The sequence below is a fragment of the Elgaria multicarinata genome, chromosome 18, assembly GCF_023053635.1.
Source record: "Elgaria multicarinata webbii isolate HBS135686 ecotype San Diego chromosome 18, rElgMul1.1.pri, whole genome shotgun sequence".
Classification (NCBI taxonomy): domain Eukaryota; kingdom Metazoa; phylum Chordata; class Lepidosauria; order Squamata; family Anguidae; genus Elgaria; species Elgaria multicarinata.
In genome coordinates this window covers 21,277,989-21,300,796 of record NC_086188.1, presented here as the reverse complement: position 1 = coordinate 21,300,796, position 22,808 = coordinate 21,277,989, and the positions used below count along the sequence as shown (strand labels likewise).

General features: G+C 43.2%; 1 protein-coding gene across 3 annotated transcripts in view; it reads left to right on the top strand.

Moving 5' to 3' along the window:
• The window catches only part of CABIN1 (calcineurin binding protein 1), a 190,071-nt gene that overhangs the window by 143,012 nt on the left and 24,251 nt on the right, over nucleotides 1–22,808 (top strand). For all 3 annotated transcript variants that reach the window (XM_063143985.1, XM_063143984.1, XM_063143986.1), the window contains 4 exons: nucleotides 15,075–15,238; nucleotides 18,407–18,503; nucleotides 18,586–19,224; nucleotides 19,819–19,893. In XM_063143985.1, the coding sequence (XP_063000055.1) occupies nucleotides 15,075–15,238; nucleotides 18,407–18,503; nucleotides 18,586–19,224; nucleotides 19,819–19,893 (975 nt within the window). The remainder of the gene's footprint in view (nucleotides 1–15,074; nucleotides 15,239–18,406; nucleotides 18,504–18,585; nucleotides 19,225–19,818; nucleotides 19,894–22,808) is intronic.

The following is a 22,808-nucleotide window of genomic DNA, read 5'->3' as shown; positions in this document are numbered from 1 at the left end:
CTTTTCTTATAATGCCTAATATGGAGTTTGCCTTCTTTACAGTGGCCGCACACTGAGTGGACATTTTCATCGAGCTGTCCACCACAATCCCAAGATTTCTCTCTTGTTCGGTCACCGCCAGCTCAGATCCCATTATGTTATACTTGAAGTTTGGTTTTTTTCCCCCCAACATGCATCACCTTACACTTGCTTACATTAAACCGCTTCTGCCATTTGGACGCCCACTCTCCCAGCTTGGAAAGATCCCCTTTGGAGTTCTTCACAATCCCTTTGTGTTTTAACAACCTTAAATAATTTGGTGTCGTCAGCAAACTTGGCCACTTCACTGTTCACTCCTAATTCCAGATCATTTATGTACAAGTTGAACATTGGTTCCAATACCGATCCCTGTGGGACCCCACTATTTACTTCTCTCCATCAGGAGAATTGACCATTTATTCCTACTCTCTGCTTTCTGTTCTTTAACCAGTTACTGATCCACAAGAGGACCTCTCCTCTTAATCCATGTCTACTAAGTTTTTTCAGGAGTCTTTGGTGGGGACTTTATCAAAAGCCTTTTGGAAATCCAAGTAAACAATGTCCACCGGATCACCACTGTCTACATGTTTGTTGACACTTTCAAAGAATTCTAGTAGATTAGTGAAACAGGACTTGCCTTTGCGGAAGCCATGTTGATTCTTCTTCAGCAGGACCTGCCCTTCTATATGCTTACTAATTTTGTCTTTAATGCTTTCAACCAGTTTACCTTGAACAGATGTCAAACTAACCAGCCTGTAATTTCCTGGATCCCCCCTGGATCCCTTTTTGAAAATTGGTGTAATGTTGGCCATCTTGCAGTCCTCTGGTACAGAGGCTGAGCTTAGGGACACGTTGCATATTTTTGTGAGGAGGTCCGCAATTTCATATTTGAGTTCTTTGAGAACTCTGAGATGGATGCAATTTGGGCCTGGTGAATTGCTTTCCATTTGTCCATAAGGTTGAGAACTTCATCTTTTGTCACCACTATTTTGCCTCAGTCTCCCTTCCTGAAAACATCAGTTCAGGCACAGGCATCTATCCTGTAACCTCTACAGTGAACACTGTTGCAAAGAATTTATTCAGCTTCTCTGCCATTTCCCTGTCCTCCTTTAGTACTCCTTTAGCTCCATTGTCATGCAATGGTCCAACTGCTTCCCTAGCTGGTTTCCTGCTTCTATTTAAAGAATTATTTATTGTTGGACTTGATATTATTAGCGATGTGCTCTTCAAAATGCTTTTTTGCATCTCTTATTGTTTGCTTGCAACTCCTTTGTGCCAGCTTGTGCTCCCTTTTATTTTCCTCACTTGGACAAGACTTCCATTTATTTGAAGGAAGCCCTCTTTTCTGCAGTAGCCTCCTTGACACTGCTTGTTAGCCATGCTGGTGACCTCTTGGACTTGGTGCTACCTTTCCTAACCTGTGGAATACATTTTAGTTGGGCTTCTATTATTGTGCTTTTGAGTAAGCTCCATGCATTTTCCCCTTGATTCCCCCTTTCAACTTTCTTTTCACTAGTTCCCACATTTTAGAGAAATTTCCTCTTTTGTGTGAATGTGTTGGATTTCCTACGCAATTTCCCACTTAAGTATATATTGAATTTGATAGCACTGTGATCACAATATTTACATCTCATATTAGGTCCTGGGCAGTGCCATTTAGGATTAAGTCCAGGGTTGCCTCCCCTTTGGTCGGTTCCATAACCAACTGTTCCAGGGCACAGACTTTTAGGACATCAAGAAATTTAACCTCTTTGTCATGACTGGAATATGAATTTGTCCAGTCAATGTGAGGATAATTGAAGTCACCCATTATGACAACACTCACTCGTTTGGAGGCCTCCCTGGTTTCATTCTCCATCTCCATTCTCTCTCTCTCAGCACTGAGACCCCCAGTGTACATTAAGTGGTGGGAATGGAAGCAGTAGAGGGGGCAATACCCCTGATAAGCATAAGAACCTCAGAAGAGCCCTGAGGCTGGATCAGATCCAGAGCCCACCCAGTCCAGCATTCTGTTCAGGTAGCAGCCAACCAGCTGCCCACGGGAAACCCACAAGCAGGACATTTGTCCTGGGGCTCTTCCAGGGAGCAGAAAGAATTTGTTATTTCATATTTACATCTTGTACTTCTATCAGTGAGTACCTAATTAAAAATGACATTAACATTGGCCAGATGAGGGAGGAGGGGAAATTCACATGTGCAGAGAGCGATCATGTGATCCCTTGATTGCACTTAAGCGCAGGCAAGGTGGCTCAGCCGAGGAGTCTATGTGGGCCAGCAGTGTTCCCAGTGGTGCTTGTCATGGCCCCCATTGGACAGGAGGAGCCAAGTGGCTCTTGCTCCTGGCTGAGCCAACTGCACACTCTGGACGTTGATGGGGCCCTGAAGGTGAGCCAGTGCTTGGAGCAGAGCAGGAGCCACATTCGCTGGAAGGCTTGCCCAGAGAGAGGTGCAAGGCCAGAAAGTTACACTGTGGATATCCAGGATTGGGGCAAGCCTTGCATCTGGCTGCTTCCTGGACAGCCCTAAATGTAGCTGCTCAAGAACCTCTAAGGTAGGCAGCGTTTTTCTAGCGATTCTGTTCCGGTATTGCTGGACGGGGGAAAGGGAGGCCCTGTCCTTGAACTTGTTAGTATCGGGAATTTGGTTTTTTAAATCGGGGCGTGCTTTCGAAATGGATGGCGGAGCAGCAGCCGAGTCGGTGAAGGTTCTTTCCGGCAGGCTGGCTGACATTTACCGCGTGCGCCACTTGGGGACGGGCTGCTTTGGGTTGCCGACTGTGTGGCTGCGGCGATCGCAGGCTCTGCCTAGGGGCAGGCATCTACTCGAGGCCCGGTGGGGGCAGCGCTTGCCGGCGATGAGCCAGGCGCGGGAGCCTTGCCCGAGTGAAGGCTGGCCGGCTCCGCTCCAAGCGGCTGCTTCGGAGGCGGGATCAGGAGCACGGCGGGGAGCATTAGCGAGACGGCAAAGGGCGACGCATCCGGGGCTGTTAGCAGGTGCGAAGCAGCAGAGGGGGGTGGAGGCCATGAGGGGCCTGGGCCGGAGGAGTGCGTGGCCAGGCTCGGCTCCCCCCGTCCCCGGCGCGTGGGCATGCGAAGAGCTCCGCCCGCTGGGCCGGGCTTCCCCGCCCTCCCGGCGGGGCGGGAGCGGGGGAGGACCACGTGACGGGCGCCGCCCCGGGGAAGGGGAGAGCCGAGCCCCACGGCCATGGCCAGCCTGCCGCCGGAGGCGCTTGCAGGGACCTACCCGCCTCGCCGCCAGGGCAAAGGAACCTTCTTCGGGGCGGGCGCCGCCGCCGCCAGGGCGCGCAGCCGTCGGGAGCTGCGCGCCGCCCAGCATGGTGAGAGAAACGGCGGCGGGAGAGGGAAATTTCCTGGCTGGCCGTGAAGGGAAAACGGGAGCCGCGGGCCCCCGCCGGGCACTACACTCCTTGCTTCGGAGAGGCTGCGCGCGCCCGGCCTCGTACTCCGGGCTCCTCCGCCAGCGTTAGGCGGCGGCGGGGAAGCCCCCGTGGGACGGGTAGCGAGTGGAGCCGCGGGAAGCTGTGGGCTGGCCGCGTCTCGGCCTTGCGAACCGCCGGGCTCCAGCGCCGCTTTTGCCGCTGCAGCAGCCGCGCCGCGCGCTCCTTGCCTGCGGCCGGTGCAGGCGCTTGCCAGGGAAGGCGCTCCAGAAACCCGGCGCCGCCGCGAGCCTCCTTTCTCGGAGTTGTGTCGCCTCCTGTCCGACTTCGCGGGGAAGCGACATGGGCCCATCCCCTTACCTGAAAGTGGAACAGGCCAATGTCGCCGAGCTTCCCAGCGACTTGCCCTAAAGCACTGCAGAGGCCGGGGCACCGTCGAGACGGGCTGGCCGATTGCGTTGGGAGCATTCGTGGAGACGCAGAGAGGACCCCAAGGGGCCTCATCCTGATAGCAGAGAACCAATACAGGGTCCAAACAAAGAGCACGGTGTTGCAGGCAGCCCCCACATATCTCCTCAGCGTGGTCCCCTCCACCTGCGGTCCATGGCCTGCACCCGATGGAGTCGTTCCTGGTCTCGGCACGTGCTTATTTCACAAATCCATTGAACCCCCTCAATTTGGAAACCAGAGGACTTGATATATTTGAATGGCTGGGGTCCATGCCCTGGGGTGGTGACTTAGATGATGGGAGTGCTCTGCCTGCTGCACAATGAAGGCCCATAGAGCTGAACCCAGCCAGGCGCTTGGTTACTCTCCTGCTGCCTGCTCCCCCCACCCCCCAGCAAAACCAGGCCTGATGCCACTGCTTCACTGCTCTTTCTGGTGGTACAGAAGATGGGGGAGGGGGACAGACACACGGCCCTATTCTAAATCAGGTTACCCACCTTACACCCTGCCCTCAGCATCCGGAGGCGCAACTGCCTTATCCTTGAGTAAAAATAAGGTAAAAGCACCTCAGAACCTGGCAGTCTGTCGGAAGAGATGCTACACAGAACTTTGCAGTTGTTAGTACCAAGGACATAAATTCACTGGATTGCTTTTATCTTCCAAGGTTGCTATTTATTGAAGGAAATACACTTGCGGCTTCCAGTTAAATAATAATAGTTAAATAACAGCAGAAGCACAAAGCCATTGCTTGCCAATCCTTGAACTGAATTAAAAGAAATATTTTGCTCTGCAAAGAGAGAGGAATTGAATCATAGAGTAGTGGAGTTGGAAGGGGCCTATAAGGCCATTGAGTCCAACCCCCTGCTCAGTGCAGGAATCCACCTTAAGGAATACCTGGCAGGTGGCTGTCCAGCTGCCTCTTGGAGGCCTCCAGTGTGGGAGAGCCCATGACCTGCCTAGGTCATTGGTTCCATTGTTCTACTGCTCTCATACTCAGGAAGCAGCCCCTCATCCCTGGAGATTCATTCCTTTTTTTTTTTTTTTTTGTATCACTTTAAATGAAATAAAATAAAATCCCTGGAGATTGTATCCCTGTTGAAAAACCCAAACTTCTGCTGCTTGCATCAGTGTTGCAGTGGCCTCACATTTGACTCTAGAATACTTTGGTATACAGAGGAGTTCATGGTCGACTCAATGACTGCAAGGTTCCCAGGTCCTGTGGCTGCAAAACAAGCCCAAATCATCACCCCTCCACCACTGTGCTTGACAGTTGGTATGAGGTGTTTGTGCTGATATGCTGGGTTTGGTTTTTTCCAAACGTGGCTCTGTGCATTATGGCCAAACATCTCCACTTTGGTCTCATCTGTCCAAAGGACATCATTCCAGAAGTCTTGTGGTTTGTTCAGATGCAACTTTGCAAACCTAAGCTGTGCTGCCACGTTCTTTTTAGAGCGAAGAGGCTTTCTCCTGGCAACCCTTCCAAACAAACCATACTTGTTCTGTCTTTTTCTAATTGTACTGTCATGAACTTTTTTAACATGCTCACTGAGGCCTGTAGAGTCTGAGATGTAACTCTTGGGCTTTTTGCAATTTCTCTGAGCATTGCACAGTCTGACCTTGGGGTGATTTTGCTGGGACGTCCACTCCTGGGAAGATTGGCAACAGTCTTGAATGTTTTCCACTTTTGAATCATCTTTCTCACTGTAGAATGATGGACTTTAAATTGTTTGGAAACAGCCTTATAACCCTTCCCAGATTGATGGGCAGCAGCAATTGCTTCTCTAAGATCATTGCTGATGTCTTTCCTCCTTTGCATTGTGTTAACACACACCTGAATGCTCCAGACCAGCAAACTGAAAAAACTTTGGCTTTTATAGACGTGGTCATACTTGCTGATGATCAATTAATCATGGGCATTTGATTAGCAGTATCTGTCTGCTACTTAGCATCTTAATTCCTATGGAAGCAGTAAGGGTGTACTTACTTTTTCACACATGGCTTCTCCATTTTGGCTTTATTTCTGTTAAATAAATCATGACACGGTGTAATATGTCATGTGTTGTTGTTCATCTGAGGTTGTATTTACCTAATTTTTAGACCTGCTAAGGAACAGATGATTGTTATTATGTCCTGATATGTAAAATCATACAATTCCAAAGGGGTGTACTTTCTTTTTCACACAACTGTAGGTAGTTGTAACATACCCATTATTTTTGGTCCTAATTTCTGTGGTCACGGAAAATAGTTTTTCTTGACCATCTTCCCTTTATGTACTTGAACACTGCTAATACGTCTCCCCTCAGTCTTCTTTTCTCCAGACTGAACATCCCCAGTTCCTTCAGCCTGTCTTCATAGGGCATGTCCTCAAGTCCCTGTATCTGAACCTGTTCTAACCCTCATCTGAACTTGTTCTAACCTGCTGATGTCCTTCTGGAAATGTGGTGCTCAGAATCATACACAATACTCCAGGTGTGGTCTCTCTAGTGCCAAATAGAGAGGAATAAGGACTTTACATATGTGTCTTTGATACAATGCTTCTTCTAGTGCAGCCCAGAACTATGTTCGCCCTTCTAGTGGCTCTCTCACACTGGTGACTCATGTTCAGATTGCTGTCAGTGAGCGCACCCAAATCTTTCTCCACTGTAGTGCTTCCAAGCCATGAGTCCCCCATGTTGTATGTGTTCCCTACACTTTTCCTCCCTAAGAGTAATACTTTACATTTCTCCCTGTTAAGGATATCTTGTTTCTCTCAGCCCAGTCTTCCAACCTGTCCAAATCAGATTGCAGTCTCATTCTCTCATCATGGCTGTTGGGCAGACCGCCCAGTGTTTTTTGTTTGTTTGTTTGTTTGTTTGTTTTAAAATATTTTTATTATTGAAACAACAAACACAAATCAAAATCACTTAATACAAGACATTATAATACCTTACTATCATATATTCGATGTTAACCTATTAAACATAATATAATAAACATAACAGTGCTCCCCCCACCTCGGGATCTCATTCTTGTTTCCAAAAACTCATAGTTTCATCTGTTGGTGGATCCCCCCTTCCTTTAGAAAATACAATCTCCAGGAACTTTTTCCATATACTCTCAAAATCATTCGTTTTTACTATGCCTCTTCAAAATCATTTGTTTTTACTATGCCTCTTTTCATTTTTATATTACATGTCAATTTATCATTTATAGCAATGTCCCACACTTCTTTATACCATTTTTCAATACAATAATCTCCTGTAATTTTCCAATTCCTAGTTACTATCAACCTCGCAGCTGTCAGCAGGTTCGTTATCAATTCTTTCATTTCTTTATTACATTTAAGATCATCATGCAGTGAGAGTAATGCAATCCTTGGTGTAACTTCTACTTTAAATCCCACAATCTGTTCAATCTCATAAAACACCATCTTCCATAACTTTTGCACATGTATACAATCCCACCACATATGTAAATACGTTCCCTTTTCTCCACAACCCCTCCAACAATCTGCTGAAAGCTGTTTATTAATCTTATTTAATCTAACCGGAGTTAAATACCACCTCCATACAAGTTTATAGTAATTCTCCTTTATTCTTACTGACATATTTCTCAACACTCTCTGTCTCCATAGTCCATCCCACCTCTGTTGTCCTATTTGTATCTTCAAATCAGTCTCCCAAACCATTTTCCCAGCACTATCCAGCCCTCCTTTCTCAACTAATATATTATATATTTGACTCACTAACCCCTTTATCCCTATATTTTGTCCCTTATCTATTTCTTTTTGTTCAATTAATTCCTCAGATTTCGTCCTCTCTTTACATTCTCCATTTTCTCTTACCCAATTTTTAGTCCATTGTTCTAATTGAAAATAATTTAACCACGTTAATTCCAAATCTCTCAAAACTTCTTCCAACCTCTCTCTTGTATTCATCCCCCTTAACCACTCTCCTAATTTCATTTTATTTATTTATTTTAAAACTTTGCTTAACCTCTTCTTTAAATTTTCAGGAAATTTCTTTAACATTATCACCGGTGTTAAGGGGGAATTACTTGAAAACAATTCCTTTTTATAATTATTCCAAAGTTCCCAATGGAACTTCAGAAATTGGTTATCTAAATCATTAAGCCATTTACCCTTCCCTTTTTGCTTAAAAAACACATTTTGCAATTTCAACTCAATATTCCCCAGCGTATTTTCCTCCATCCATTTCAAGTCCCCTACCCCTATAATTGCTTCAACAACATGTCTTAACCTATTAGCTAGATAGTAGTACTCAAGGTTTGGGAGACCCAGTCCGCCTCTCTTTTGGCTTAAATACCATTTACTTTTATTAATCCTTGATCTCTTCCCTTCATTGCAGTAATTATTTATAAGATTCTGCCATCTTTTTAATTCTATCTCTGAAATTCTTATTGGTAACATTCTAAAGAAAAAGTTAATCTTAGGTAAAATTTTCATCTTTATTAAAGCTATTCTTCCAAACCAGGAAAGATTCAGTTTCTTATACTTCTTTAACTCTTCCTCTATTTCTTTTTTCAATCCATTTAAATTCTCACTTCCCAAATCTTCTAAATTTTTTGTAATCTTAACACCCAAATATTTAATTTTTTCTTTGCTTTTCAAAACTGAAGCCTTCCCTTCCCACTCCCTTTCTTCCTTTTTAGTATAGTTGAATAACATCAAATCCGATTTTGCCCAGTTTATCCTTAACCCCGTAACTTCCTCAAAATCATTCAACTGCTGTTTAATTCTTTCCATTTTACCTAAAGGATCTCTAATAGTCATCAATGTATCATCTGCAAACATGTTCAGTTTTATTTTATTACTACTGCCTATCCCCTCTATCTCTCCATCCTCTCTTATTGCGTTTGCCAACAATTCCATCACCAATACAAACAGGACTGGCGAGAGTGGGCATCCTTGTCTTGTCCCTCTAGCTAGTCGTATCTTGTCCGTTATTCCATCATTTACTACCACTACGGCTGTGCTTTTAGAGTATAACTGTTCTATTATTGTTCTAAATTTAGTACCAAATCCCATTTTATTTATAAGCAACTTTAAAGTTTGCCAGCTCACACAATCAAAAGCCTTAAAAATATCTAACGCTAAAATACCCGCCTTAATCCTTGATTTTTTTTATCCCCTGTATTACACTCAAAACTCTACCTATTAATGTGTGCATCTGTCTACCTGCTATAAAACCACATTGATCTTCCCCTACATATTTAGCTATACATTTATTTAGCCTTTTAGCCAAAATGCCTGAAAAAATTTTTGCATCTTGGTGAATTAATTAATCAATTAGTGAAATTGGTCTATATGAATCGGGGAGAGTCAGATCCTTATCTGGTTTCGGAATTAAAATTATTATAGAATGCTCCCATGATTCTGGGATCCTCTCCCCCTCCATTATTGCATTATATAATTTCAGCAACTTTGGCACTATTAAAGTTTTTGTAAAACTCTGGAATATTTTCAAAATAGTAACAGGAATTCGAAGATGCTTGCCAAACTCACACAGAAAGAAAAAGCCAAAAATGGGATAGGGTTAGTAAAAAATAAGCAGGGTAATGATTGTCATTTGATGAAGGATAAAATAAAAAATTTTCAGGATTTTTTTGAAGAGTTATACAAGAAAAGAGATACCCAAATGAAGAGGACGGAGGAATATGTGGATAAATTTTTGAAGAAAGGATTAGAAAAAAAGCATAAGGAAATAATGGATAATAATATATCGCAAAGTGAAATAGAGGAGGTTATAGATCAGCTTAAAGCAGGGAAATCACCAGGGGCAGATGGTTTAAGACCTCCCAGTTTTGTGTCATCCACAAATTTGATAAGAAGCCCATCAATCTCATCAGCCATGTCATTAATAAAAATGTTGAATAATACTGGCCCTAAGAGCCCTGCGGTACTCCGCTGGTTACTGCTCTTTGACTCGATGTAGAGCCATTAATGCTGACTTTCTGGGTGCAGTTAACCAAGCAGTTGTGGACCCACCATACTGTGTTGCCATCCAAGCCCAACTTTAGCACCTCTCTTGTGTTGCCTATTTCTCTGAAACAAGGTGTACCCATCAAGCCTAATGTTCCATTGGTGGGATTCATCTCAGCATGTTTCTGAAATTTCTATTGTGTCACACTTGCCTTGGTGGCTTATGACATTGAGCTCATCTTGCTTGTTTCCCATACTTAGTGCATTGGTGTAGAAACATTTAAGATAATGGGTTAGTCTCCCTGTGTTCAATCTCCTTTTCCCTTTATGCCTGTCTTTTCTTTGTTTCTTTGTTAAACTAGTAATTTCCAATACACTTCTCTTTCCTGCTGTATTTAATCCATTACTTGCCATTTCATAGCTCCCACCCCCTTGCATTCTAGTTTAAAGCCCTCCTGTCCAGTTAGCTGGCTGTCTTCCAAAGATGTACTTTCCCTCCTTAGTGAGATGAATTCCATCTCTGCAAAGCAGCCCCTCATCCCTGGAGATTCATTCCTCTTTTTTGTATCACTTTAAATGAAATAAAATAAAATCCCTGGAGATTGTATCCCTGTTGAAAAACCCAAACTTCTGCTGCTTGCATCAGTGTTGCAGCCAGGAGTTCACTTGAAAAAAATTCTTTTCTCTTGGTGGACTTTTGCCTTCGACGGGAAATATTGATGAGAAACCCACCTGGGCTGCAAGATCCTTCACCTTCCTCCCCAAAGACACTCTTGATACGTTGGAGCTCATGCCTTGCAAGTATCATTTGTGCCCACGTGAATGAGTAAAAAAGGTCTGTGATCAGCAGGTCCAACAAGCCTTGTCAGTCTTTCTGATATGTCTCGGATTTGGGCACCTGGGTGACAGCAAAGACCTGGTCAACAAATGGGTGTTTTTAATAATTCCAATAATTTTATTAAAATATTATTTTCTTTATTTTAATTTATTTATTTACTGCATTTCTATATCATCCATTAGCCAAAGCTGTCTAGGTGGTTCACAAAATAAAAATTAAAAGTATACTAAGAAGAGGGCCCTGTCCTGGTGTTGCACCCCAGTTGTGGAATGGGCTCCCCAGAGAAGCTCAGCTGGTGCCTCTCTTGGTGGTCTTTTCTGAGCCAGGTGAAGGCCTTATTTTCCCAGATAGTTTATTTTATTTTATTTATTTATTACATTTTTATACCACCCAATAGCCACAAAAATTAAAATCATGAAGAGCATAAAAACAACCAACAATCTAAAAACACAAACACAAAGTACAGTATAAAAAGCACAACCAGGATAAAACAACACAGCAAAAATTGATATAGGTTAAAATATGGAATTAAAACAGCAAAGTTTAAATTTAAGTTAATAGGTATTAAAATACTGAGAAAATAAAAAAGGTCTTCAGCTGGCGACGGAAGGCATACAGTGTAGGCGCCAGCTGAACCTCTTTGGGGAGCTCTTTCCACAGCTGGGGTGTCACAGCAGTTTAGTCTTTCAGTTTATTATTATTTTATTATTTATTGCATTTTTATACTGCCCAACAGCCGAAGCTCCCTGGGCAGTTCACAAAAACTAAAACCATTCAGAGTATAAAACAAACAGACTAAAAAATGATATAAAATACACATTAAAAACTGATTAAAAACATACCATTCATGATTAAAACACCTTTAAAACATTAAAACATCTTTAAAAGATTCTAAAATTTCACTGGATAGGCCTGCCGGAATAGATCAGTCTTTATTCCTTTTTTAAATTCTAAAAGACCGTCAAGTTGACATTCCACAGGCCATTCCACAGTCTGGGAACATCAGAAGAGAAGGTCCTCTGGGTAACAGTTGTTAATCTAGTTTGTAACTAGCTGAAGTAGATTCTTCCCAGAGGACCTGAGTTTGTTTGTTTGAATCTGTTCTTGTATTTAAATCTTCACAGTGCTGCTATGTTATATTTGGTTTTCATTTTATACTGTAGTTTTAAACTTTTATATGATGTGTTATTGTGTTATATTTTATTATTTAAATTTTAAATAAAATACATATAAAAAACCAACATAAAATCTAAAACCTATTTAAATAGCTAAGCTATACAATGAAACCAAAGTAAAACCAACAATTGAAGTTCAGGAGACAGAAAACAAAAAACCCACAAGCACATTCTTAAAACCAAAGGACTAAAAAGCCTGGGAGAATAAAAAGCCTTCACCAGGTTGGTGCCATGTGAGCCTCTCTAGGGAGCTCATTCCATAACCGGGAATGTCACCACTGAAAAGGCCACCTGGTTCAACTCACTTGGTGGGGGAGCAGGTGTTACAGATCTGGCATTTGTTAAGTGTTTTCAAACAAAGTGCCGGTATTTAGGAAGTCTTTGGCTACCTGTTAACTACCGATACCTAAACAATACACTTCAGACAATACAGATACCAAAAAGCTCCTTCCTATCTCTCCTCTCACACTATTGCCCCGCTCGTGCTCTTCGCCATGTTTCTGATGCCATGTTTCTCGCCTGCCCAAGGGTCTCTACTTCCCTTGCTCGGCTTCGTCCATTTTCTTCTGCTGCCCCTTATGCCTGGAACGCTCTTCCAGAACATTTGAGAACTACAAGTTCAACCGCAGCTTTTAAAGCTCAGCTAAAAACTTTTCTTTTTCCTAAAGCTTTTAAAACTTGATTTTGTTCTGACTTTATACTGTTAGTTTTACCCTACCCAGTGCCTGTTTACTCTACTCTGTGCCTGTTTGCATTCTCTCCCCCTCCTTACTGTTTTATTATGATTTTATTAGAATGTAAGCCTATGCGGCAGGGCCTTGCTATTTACTGTTTTACTCTGTACAGCACCATGTACATTGATGGTGCTATATAAATAAATAATAATAATAATAATAATAATAATAATAATAATAATAATAATAATAAAATAGTTTTAGGTGGATTCAATTTTGGATTTGTACTAGTAAGAACTAATAAAGAAAAAATCTTTTAAATCTATTTTTTTATTTGACATATACTTGTATGATCACATCAAAATGTAAATTCCATAAAATGACTTCAAAATATTTTTACTGATGAACAGCTTTGCTAACTTCTTTTGATCTTAATAACTTAACAGGAAATAGAATTTTCTAAAGAGTTCTTGTTCTTAGACGTCTGGTCCTAACAGCTTAAAAAGAAGAGCTCATTCCAAGTACCAAATTCCCGGTTCAATACTAAATAAGGCTATGCAGCTGTCAGGTACACAGGAGTGATGGAGGCCCTGCATTCTGAAATAATTTTGTGTAAAAATTACTTCGTAGCTAGTATTATTTATTAACCCATAAATTAGGGCTAACAGTCTTAATTATTTGTTGTTATTAAACATTCCTTTAAGAAATACAACGTACACAAAAAGCTTAGATGTACACTTTTCAGGCTAGATACAATCAATTCTGAATTATACCTTTGAGAAGATAACTCCTTACTTTAAATTTACCAATTAAAACTAAGTCTATAATTGTTTCTAACCATCTGTATATCAAGGTTTTTGTTGTGCGTACCTTACACAATATCTTTTGCTCATTAATTGATAAGAAAAAACTTTAAGCTTTTGACCTGGAATAATACCATCTCACACCTGTTCATTAGTCAAATAACTCTTTGGCTCAAATGATAGGGCTTTTGTCTCAGCATTTCCTCTTGGGATTCATCCAGGTCATCTTAACCACAATTTTTATGCCAGTTATCCAGAATACATTGTGAACGTGCTTATATCTTTATGTATCTTCTCTTTAATGCAATTATTACTTTTTAGTTATTTACATTTTAAAGTCTTAATTATTTATCGTTAACATTTGGTATTTGCATTTAGTCTTCCCAGCTAGTCCAATAAAGCAAGACCCTCCTTCAGGTGACTTTAGCCCAAGTTGTTTAGAGCTTTAAGGACCAGGACCAGCCCTTTGAATTGGGCCCCAAAATAAGCTTGAAGCCAGTCAAATCACAACTGCTAATATCATCCATTTGCAATTAACAGCCTTGCTGCTCTATTTTTGGACCAGCAGTCAGACGTTCCCAGACCGTTTACAAAGGTAGCCCCACATATATTGTAGTAATCCAACTGGGTGGTCAGCAGAGTGTAGAGCTTCGGCTGGGATGCCAGCAACAGCCATTCCTGGACTATGATAGCTTGAGCACCCTGCTTCAGGCATTGGTGACCTCAATACTGGACTATTGTAATGCACTGTGTTGGGGAGGAGCTACCCCTGGGCTTGGTCTCAACAGCATATTACGCTTCTGCTAAAAGTACTACACTGGTTGCCAATAAACTATTGGGCCAAGTTTAAAGTTGTGTTGTTAAATACAAAGCCCTGAAGAACTTGAGACCTGGTTACTTTAGGCATTGCCTCCTCTCTTATGTCCTTGCCCAGCCTCTTTGATCATGCACAGGCTCCTGAGGCTCACCTTAGGAGCGCACTGGTAATCGAGCATTCTGTGCTGCAGGACTCGCCCTCTGTTCTGTGCTCCCCATTGTCATCAGACAGTCATCTACAGTTTGGACCTTTAGACCTGTGTTAAGACCATCTCTTTATGCAGGCACTCCCTGTATAAAGAGCTACTGTTTTAGTTTAGTTTTAGCCAGCCAGTTACAGTTATAGTTTTATTGCTCAGCAGTGGTTCTTTTATTGTTGTATTTTATTATATTTTAGTATGGATTCTGTTCATTGCTTAGAAAATTTTGTTGGAAAGCAGTATATATTTTTGTGAAATAAAAAATGTATATAAATAAAAATAGGAGATTGTAGGAAGGCTATGTCAAGGGTTGCAGTTGGTAAACCAGTTCACTACTCTGCCCAGGCATTGACTCAGAACAGCCACTACCTCACATGGACTAGATGAAAAGATGAAGTAGAATTCGGCATCATCTACATATTGGTGACACCTCAGTCCACAACTCTCCCAGCAGGTTCTTATAGATGTGAAACAGTATGGGGATAAAATAGAGCTCTGTGGGACTCCATAACCTCACTACCTCAGACTCTGTCACTTTTTTCACAGTCTAGAAACCATGTCCTGTGCTTGATCAGAGTTAAACTTGAGATTGTGGGGTTCGGCAACCGAGTGTGCTTTGTGGCTGAAGAGGGGACTTCGCTTCAGCGCAGAAATTCCGAGTAAATTAATTCCAGTTGTATTTCATGAATTGATATTGTGGATGGGAAAGAGACCTTGTCCAAAGCTGTTGCTGCTCTAGTACTTGTTTCCACTGAAAGTGGTTTTTCCCTCCTGGTTTCTGTGCAGGGAATCTGGCGCATCCCCGTGGATGAAATTGACCGTCCCGGTAGCTTTGCCTCTCACATGAACCGCTCCATTGTCCTTCTGCTGAACGTGTTGTCGCAGCTCAAGGATTACAACACCCTGCTGAAAGTCTCATCTATGCTGCAGAGGACCCCCGACCAGGGAAAGTGAGAGCCTGGGGTTTTGGTTTCAACTTGGGGCTGGCTTGAATTGATGGTCTGCAAGATTCCCCTGAGGGGCTGTTAACACACCTTCCATCTCTGCTTCTACATGTGCCTTTCCTCTTTAAATAGAAAGCCACCAGCTGACATTTCATGTTCACAGGGAAACGCCTCTGGATGAAGAGTCAAGGCTTGTCCCTTGGTTAAGTTGGCTGTTGGAAAGATTAGGAAAATGATAGTAAGGACGGGCACTCTGGAGTCTGTAAGAAGCCATGAGAAAAACAAAGGCAGAATCCACATAGCTGCAAGCAAACAGTCTTGGAGGTTATTGAGGAGGCAGTGCCTGGCTTTGTTCCCATGTGTTTCCAGGAGTATATCATGTTTCTCCCAAGGGGGTTGCATTCAGTGAAGTCATGTGCAAACTGGCAAGAGGAAGAGAGGCCCTACTTTTGTAATGTTCACACAAACAACAGATTGCTGAAGTTGAGATATTATCATCATTATTATTGTTATTGCTGCTGCTGCTGCTGCTACTACTACTACTACTACATTTAAATCCTGCTCTTTCCCTTCCAAGTGTCAGGTTTCCCAGTCCCTCAGGCAAGCACACATTCTGGCAAACTGACACAGGACACCCAAATCAGTGAGACTTCTTTATTGCAGGAAATCCCATGGCCAAAAGCTTAATGGTTACACACTTCAGAAATCATCTAGCTGATGGTCAGTAGCCATAGGCTCCAAGAAATTCCAGAACAGTCAAAAGGTAATCACTACTACCATGACTGAGGTCCTCATCAACATGGTTTCCCTGTTGCCATCTCCACAGTTCCGAACACAAGGAACGGGTCAATCCGTACACGGGTTCCAGACATGGACAAGGAAGGGGAATGATGCCTGGCATGATCCTCAGGCAATCAATTTTATTTATATACGTTCTTTGAACCTTTCATTGGCCTAAACAAGATCAAGGGAAGGGTAAACCCACAGATGCAAGGAGTTCCTTGCCACTGCTTTTGCACTGGCAACTCCACGCCTCATGAGTCCAGGCAGAGGAAAGTCCAAAAGTCGTAGATCAAACCCAAATCTGCCAGTACACTGAACTGACGACAAACGAAGACACACAATCCACAGCAAACAAACATTCAGATCTGTGAAAAGCCTCACAGTGCTTCTCATGGCAAGTCCTTAGCAATCCAAAGTTTCAATTAGAATGAGAGTCTATGTGCAGAATGCTTCCAGAGGCCCCGACAATGATGGATCCAAACAGAGGGGACTTTGGACAATGCAAACAAGATGTTCTTAGCATCAGCTTAAAAAGGAAGCATGACGCCAAGGAACCCAAAGTGACTTACATGATACTGCGCTCCATTTTTATCCTCACAAGAACCCTGTGAGGTGGGTTAGACCAAGCGTCAGTGTCTGGCCCAACTTCAGTGAGCTTCATGGTTGAGTAGGGACTAGAACCTGGCACTCCTGAGTTCCTCTCCAACACTAACCACAATACCACACTGGCTCTTTTTTTTCCCTTTAAAAGTCTATAAGACTTTTATAAAGACGTTAACAACCAACAGAAGTTCTTGTTTGGACTTGATGGCCTTTTAGGCCCCTTCCAACTCTACTATTCTGTGATTCTATGGAAAGGAACCCATGTCTCTGTTTCATCCTCCTGTTAATTCCTCCTAAGAATGAGCGGTGCAGGAGGTAGAGCCTTAAAGAGTCGAACAGACTGAAAGATTCTGGGAATTTGGCTGACTTCTCAGAATGGGGCTGCACAGGGGCATGTCTTTGGAAATGGCATCCTGAGGTCTAGAGGCTGTTCCCAGTTTGTTTCGTGCCTCCTAAAGAAAGCAAAGGCTGCCCTGTTGTGGCTCTTGCAGTTATTACCAAAGATTACATAACTGTGTGGTGCTAGTGAAGAAAAAATGCTTTGCTTTTCAGGATGTACCAAGCCAGCGTGAAATGGTTTATGACTAAGGTTGAAGCTGCTGCTTCTGGATAAAATTGCCAAAGGGACTTGTTATTGGGAGTTTGCTGTCACTTAAACAGAGCAGTGAATGGTTGTAATTAACCTTGGGGACAAGCCAAGGAATGGGGGGCGGGAGAGACATATTTGCTTCAGTGGTGTTGCTGTTCTGTTGTTTCCTGCAGGTCTGGCAAACTTTGACCAGGTTTAGCTACTCTTTGAAATGTTGACTTGTCCCAAACTGAGCAGACAAGGCTGATTGAATGCACGTGTTCCAGTGTTTTTCTTAACACAGAGCAATCGTGTTTGCTTGCTTCTTGGCTCTGCAAAGAGAGAGGAATTGAATCATCTGGAAGGGGCCTATAAGGCCATTGAGTCCAACCCCCTGCTCAATGCAGGAATCCACCTTAAAGAATACCTGACAGGTATTTAGCTGCCTCTTGAAGGCCTCCAGTGTGGGAGAACCCATGACCTGCCTAGGTCATTGGTTCCATTGCTGTACTGCTCTCATACTCAGGAAGCTTTTCCTGATGTCCAGCCGGAATCTGGCTTCCTGCAACTTGAGCCCATTATTCCATGTCCTGCACTCTGGGATGATCGACAAGAGATCCTGGCCCTCCTCTGCGTGACAACCTTTCAAGTATTTGAAGAGTGCTATCATGTCTCCCCTCAGCATTCTCTTTTCCAGGCTAAACATGCCCAGTTCTTTCAGTCTCTCCTCATAGGGCTTTGTTTCCAGACCCCTGATCATCCTCATTGCCCTCCTCTGAACCTCCTCCAGTTTGACTGCATCCTTCTTAAAGTGTGGTGCCCAGAACTGGACACAGTACTCAATATGAGGCCTAACCAGGGCCGAATAGAGGGGAACCAGTACCTCACACAATTTGGAAGCTATATTTCTATTAATTATGGATCCCCCTAATAGTTGTTCCATCTAACCCACTTTTAACTAGTTTGCTGATCAGAATGTTATGTAGTACTTTGTCAAAAGCATTGCTAAAGTCAGTGTGTCCACCTGTGACAGCTGTGTAGTTTGTGTAATGAACTAAGGGCTACTGGTTGGCTTCAAAAGCCAGATGCATCAAGGTTATTTTTGGAGAAGAAAATCCAGTAAGATTTGTAATAGTAAGTACTGTTTTTTGTTGAGTTTCAAATTGTTGGTGGGTTCTGTAGCTATGTTCCTTTCTTTTCTGTCCTGTCCTGTCCTGCAGGAAATACTTGCGGGATGCAGATCGCCAGGTTCTTGCCCAGCGTGCCTTCATTCTCACGGTTCTGGTGCTGGAGGACATGTTGAATGAGCTCACAGAAGTAAGATTACCTGTACTTCTATTGGGTTCACATGGGGATTCCATCCTAATTCAAGCAGACCAATTGTGTGCTTGCTTTAAAGGTATCTGAAGAACAAGACTCCAAGTGCTGCAGCCTTTTGGGGGCGAGAATGACTACCGATGTGTCTAACAAAGCTAGTGCTGAGGAAGGACAGGAATCCCTCCCCAAAAGGACAACGTTGTCTGACGGGGCTGTGGCAGCCTATGGTGGTGCTGAGAATGCCGTCAAAGAAGTGACCCAAGGGCAGCCTCCCAGTGTGATGGACACAGTGGTGAAGCCACTGGAGCCGGTGCCTAACCAAGAAGCAACAGAGGGCCCTCAGCTGGGCTCTACTGAGCCCATGGATTTGGATGAGTATTCCAGTGACCCTGGCAAACTGGGGTCTGCCCAAGGTCTGCCTGGCAGGATCTCCAAAGACAAACTCCCTGAGAGCCGGACTGCAGAACTTTCTCTGGAGGATCTCAGCATCAGCTCTAAGCACCAGCAGCTGGACACAGTGAAAGTCAGAGTCCAGGCAGCTCCAACAGAGGAAGTTAGCCAGAGACCAAACAGGAAGAGAAAGCTGATAAATGATGCAGAGTCAGGGAAGACACTGCTTCTGGATGCATACCGTGTGTGGCAACAGGGTCAGAAGGTCATGACTTATGACCTGGGCAAGATCGAGAAGATCATGTCTGAAACGTATATGCTAATTAAGCAAGTAAGCAATAGTGTCAGAGTATGTTCTTCCTGCAAGGTTAGATCAAACGTGAAAAGATCACTTATGGATTGTTGCCTCAACAGCAATAAAGGAGGGGTGTTAATGGATGTTGCTGGGCATGTGGAGGGGAAACTCCTGAGTTCTTTGTGGCTGCGGAACAGTCCCCAGAAGGGATTGTCCTTGAAAGAGACAAGGGACTGAGGCAACGGCCGCTTCTTGCCCTCACCTGTGTATTCTCACTGAGTGGTCAAGTATGGGCAGGGCCAGCATGGTCCCACAGACAGCCCGAGAAAATTTCCCCATTGCTGATTTATGTTTGCCTAAATTTTGTCCCTTAAATTCTGCAACTGATTGGCCAGCCCAAAGGACAATTTATTTAAATTAGATAATTCCCAGGCCAGCTTTTGCCCCCAAGGTGGCTTCCAGATTAAAAACACAAAAATACAATAAAAATAAATTTTAAAATAACCACTATATATCAAAAACATAACTGACGTAGTGAACTTTGCAAGTATCAGTGAGAAGCTATTGCTTTTGGGGTAAAGGGGCCTTTCTGGGCCTGCTTTTGTGAATTGTATGAATTGCTTTCTGCAGGTGGATGAAGATGCAGCCCTAGAACAGGCAGTTAAGTTCTGCCAGGTGCATATCGGAGCCTCAACACAAAAGCAAGTAAGTCTTTTGAGTGATGAACCACATGCAGTGAGACTTGTTTCTCATACCACAGGGGTAGGGATTCCACTTCTTCTGTATGGGTTCATGCTACACAGATCTCTTGATTGGCATCACAACCAGCTCTCTCCACAAAGGGCAGCAAGGACTTCTTTCTAATTTTGACAGAACTTTCCCATGTGGATTCTACCTGTTCCAAGCCAAGCAGCGAGGGAGCAGCCATAGATCTGTAGCAGAGTACCTGCTTGGCATGCCAAAGGCCCCAGATTCAATCCCTGGCAACTTCAGTAGGGCTGGGAAAGATCCATCTCTGCCTAAAACTCTGGAGTGCTGCTGTCTTTGTAGAAGGCAGTTCTAGAGATGGGAAGGCCCAGGAAAAAAACGGGAAAATTAGAGGGGGAAACATTTTTTTCCTAAGCCTCTTTTGGGTTTTTTCCAAAAAAAATTGGAAAAAATGAAGAAAAAATGGATTATGGAATGTTTTATTTTAGCATGATGAATAAAATGTTTAAGACAAGGTGTTCAGATATTTACTTTTCCAAACACTTTCTAAAAACTGTACAGTATCAGATTATTACAATATCTGTGCACCAAGGACATACAAGTCCTAGGTTGCAAACTGAGACTACAACTCCCAAATGCAGGAGCAAGATGCATTTCTGCCTCTAGGGGGCACTGCCATTGAAGCAGAGACTGAAACTATAGGTCAGAAAATGAGTCTGCTTAAATTTCATGCATATTCATTGAATCTTGGTTCCCCCTTTTTTCTCAGTTCTTTTTATGGGAATGGGTGCTTTATGTCTTGACACTGGAGGACTAGTGGAAACATAAATAATTTTCTTTGTTACTAATGTTGGTGGTTTCTTCTGTTGTTTTAAATTGATTTTTTCCTGCCCCTCATAAACTGGCAGAACCAAAGAGGTTCCTTTACAGTTCAGATGTTGCTAACAGTTCAGGAGCTTGTAGCTCCATTTGTTACCAAAAAAAGTAAATTAAATTTGTAATAATCGTTTGAAACACTGTACTTTTAATATACCAAATATAATAATTTTATGCCAAACCAACTTAGACATAATTACATTTTGTTACTAAAGTAACAAATTGACTTTCCATCTGTAAGAAGTGCTAATATTGCATTATTTCAATTTTTCCGAAAATTTTCATTTTTTTCCGGGGGGAAACGGAAAAAACGGGTTTTTTTCCATGGCTTCAAAATTTCCAGAAATTTTACATCTCTAGGGTTCCTAAGGCAAAGCACCTTAAAGGTACTTATTCTTATTATTGTTGTTATTATTATTATTTACATTTATATACCGCCCCATAGCCGAAGCTCTCTGGGCAGTTTACAAAGATTAAAACACTGAACATTAAAAACCGATATATAAATTTAAAAGCATAAAAACAGATTAGATAATATCCATTTAAAACTATTCTGGGTCAGATAAAAACTCAACATATGCTATTAAATGCCTGGGAGAAGAGAAAAGTCTTGACCTGGTGCTGAAAAGATAACAATATTGCGCCAGATGAGCCTCGTTGGGGAGATTGTTCCATAATTGGGGGGCTGCCACTGAAAAGGCCCTCTCCCTTGTTGCCGTCAAACAGGAAAACTGTTTGAGCTTCCAAGGTGGAAGAACATTTTTATTGCACACCTTGCCAGTGCCATGGCAATCCTCCCCACAACCCCCTTGCCTGTGCCCCCCATGCCACTGTCACCAATGGCACAGCCTCCCAGATCCTTACAGATGTGCCTTATCAATATTATATTGTGTTCATGTTTTCTACCCTTCCCATGGGGTTGGGCCATTCTACTTTTCCAGAAGAGAGGGTGGGGCTGTGTTTTGAAAGCTGCCTGCAGAACGATCTTCCCCTTCCAGGGATCAAGCAGAGAAGAGCCTTTTGTGGTACTTTCATAATCCTGCTTCTTCTTCGTGGTCTCTGTGCATCACACATATGGGCTCTGCGCCTGCGCGGAGCTACTGTCGGGAAAACTTCTAAAGCTGAGATTTTGGGCAGGAACCCTCCCCCACTCCAGTGCGCATGTCTAGGAGGGTTCCCGCCCGACTCCTTAGTTCTCCTTTAAGCGCCTCACGGCTACTTCGTCGGGTTCTTTACTGCGAACATTACAAGCATTTACAGCTGAGTTTCTATTTCTATCTAATTCTTCCTATTCCTTCTTCGTTTTCTTCGTTATCTCTTCAAGTTTTCCCTTTCTTTTTCCTCAATTTTTTTTTTTAAATTAGACTACGATCTACCTTACAAGACGATCAGCGACTGCTGATCGCGAAAATTCTATTCGTGTATGGCCTTGAAGGCACCTTTCCGCAAATGCACGCGATGTGGTAGTAAATTACCACCATCGGACGGACACAGCCATTGCCTTTTGTGCCTTGGAGAGGGCCACAAGGTGGATTCGTGCCATAACTGCCAAGCCTTCTCACGGCAAACTAGAAAAAATAGAGCCAATCATCTAAAGGCTGAGTTGTGGACGCAGGCATTACAAACCGTCCAAACCACCAAACTCACTTTGGCAGCAACAACACCTAATTCGGAGCGGCAAGCCGGGGCTCCGCTGGTCAGATCTCGTACTCCGCCTCAAACCTCACCGGTGTTGAGAGAGACACCTCCTACTCCTGGGAGAGCAATGACCAATGTACTAGCAAAAAAGCTAGCAAAAAGGGCCAGGGGAACAAAGGCCCCAGATGCTCACAAGAAAAAGAAAACCAACCATCAACATTCCAACCAATCAGAGAGACGGTCGGTACTGACTACAATTATCCCCTCGACATTGAGGATCGACAATATGCCTTCTCCCTCGACATCGACGGCCGCTACCGTGCGTCACTCCTCGACATCGAGGATAGACACCATGGCGCGTTCCCCAACATCAAGAAATGATGTCATACCGCCTTAGT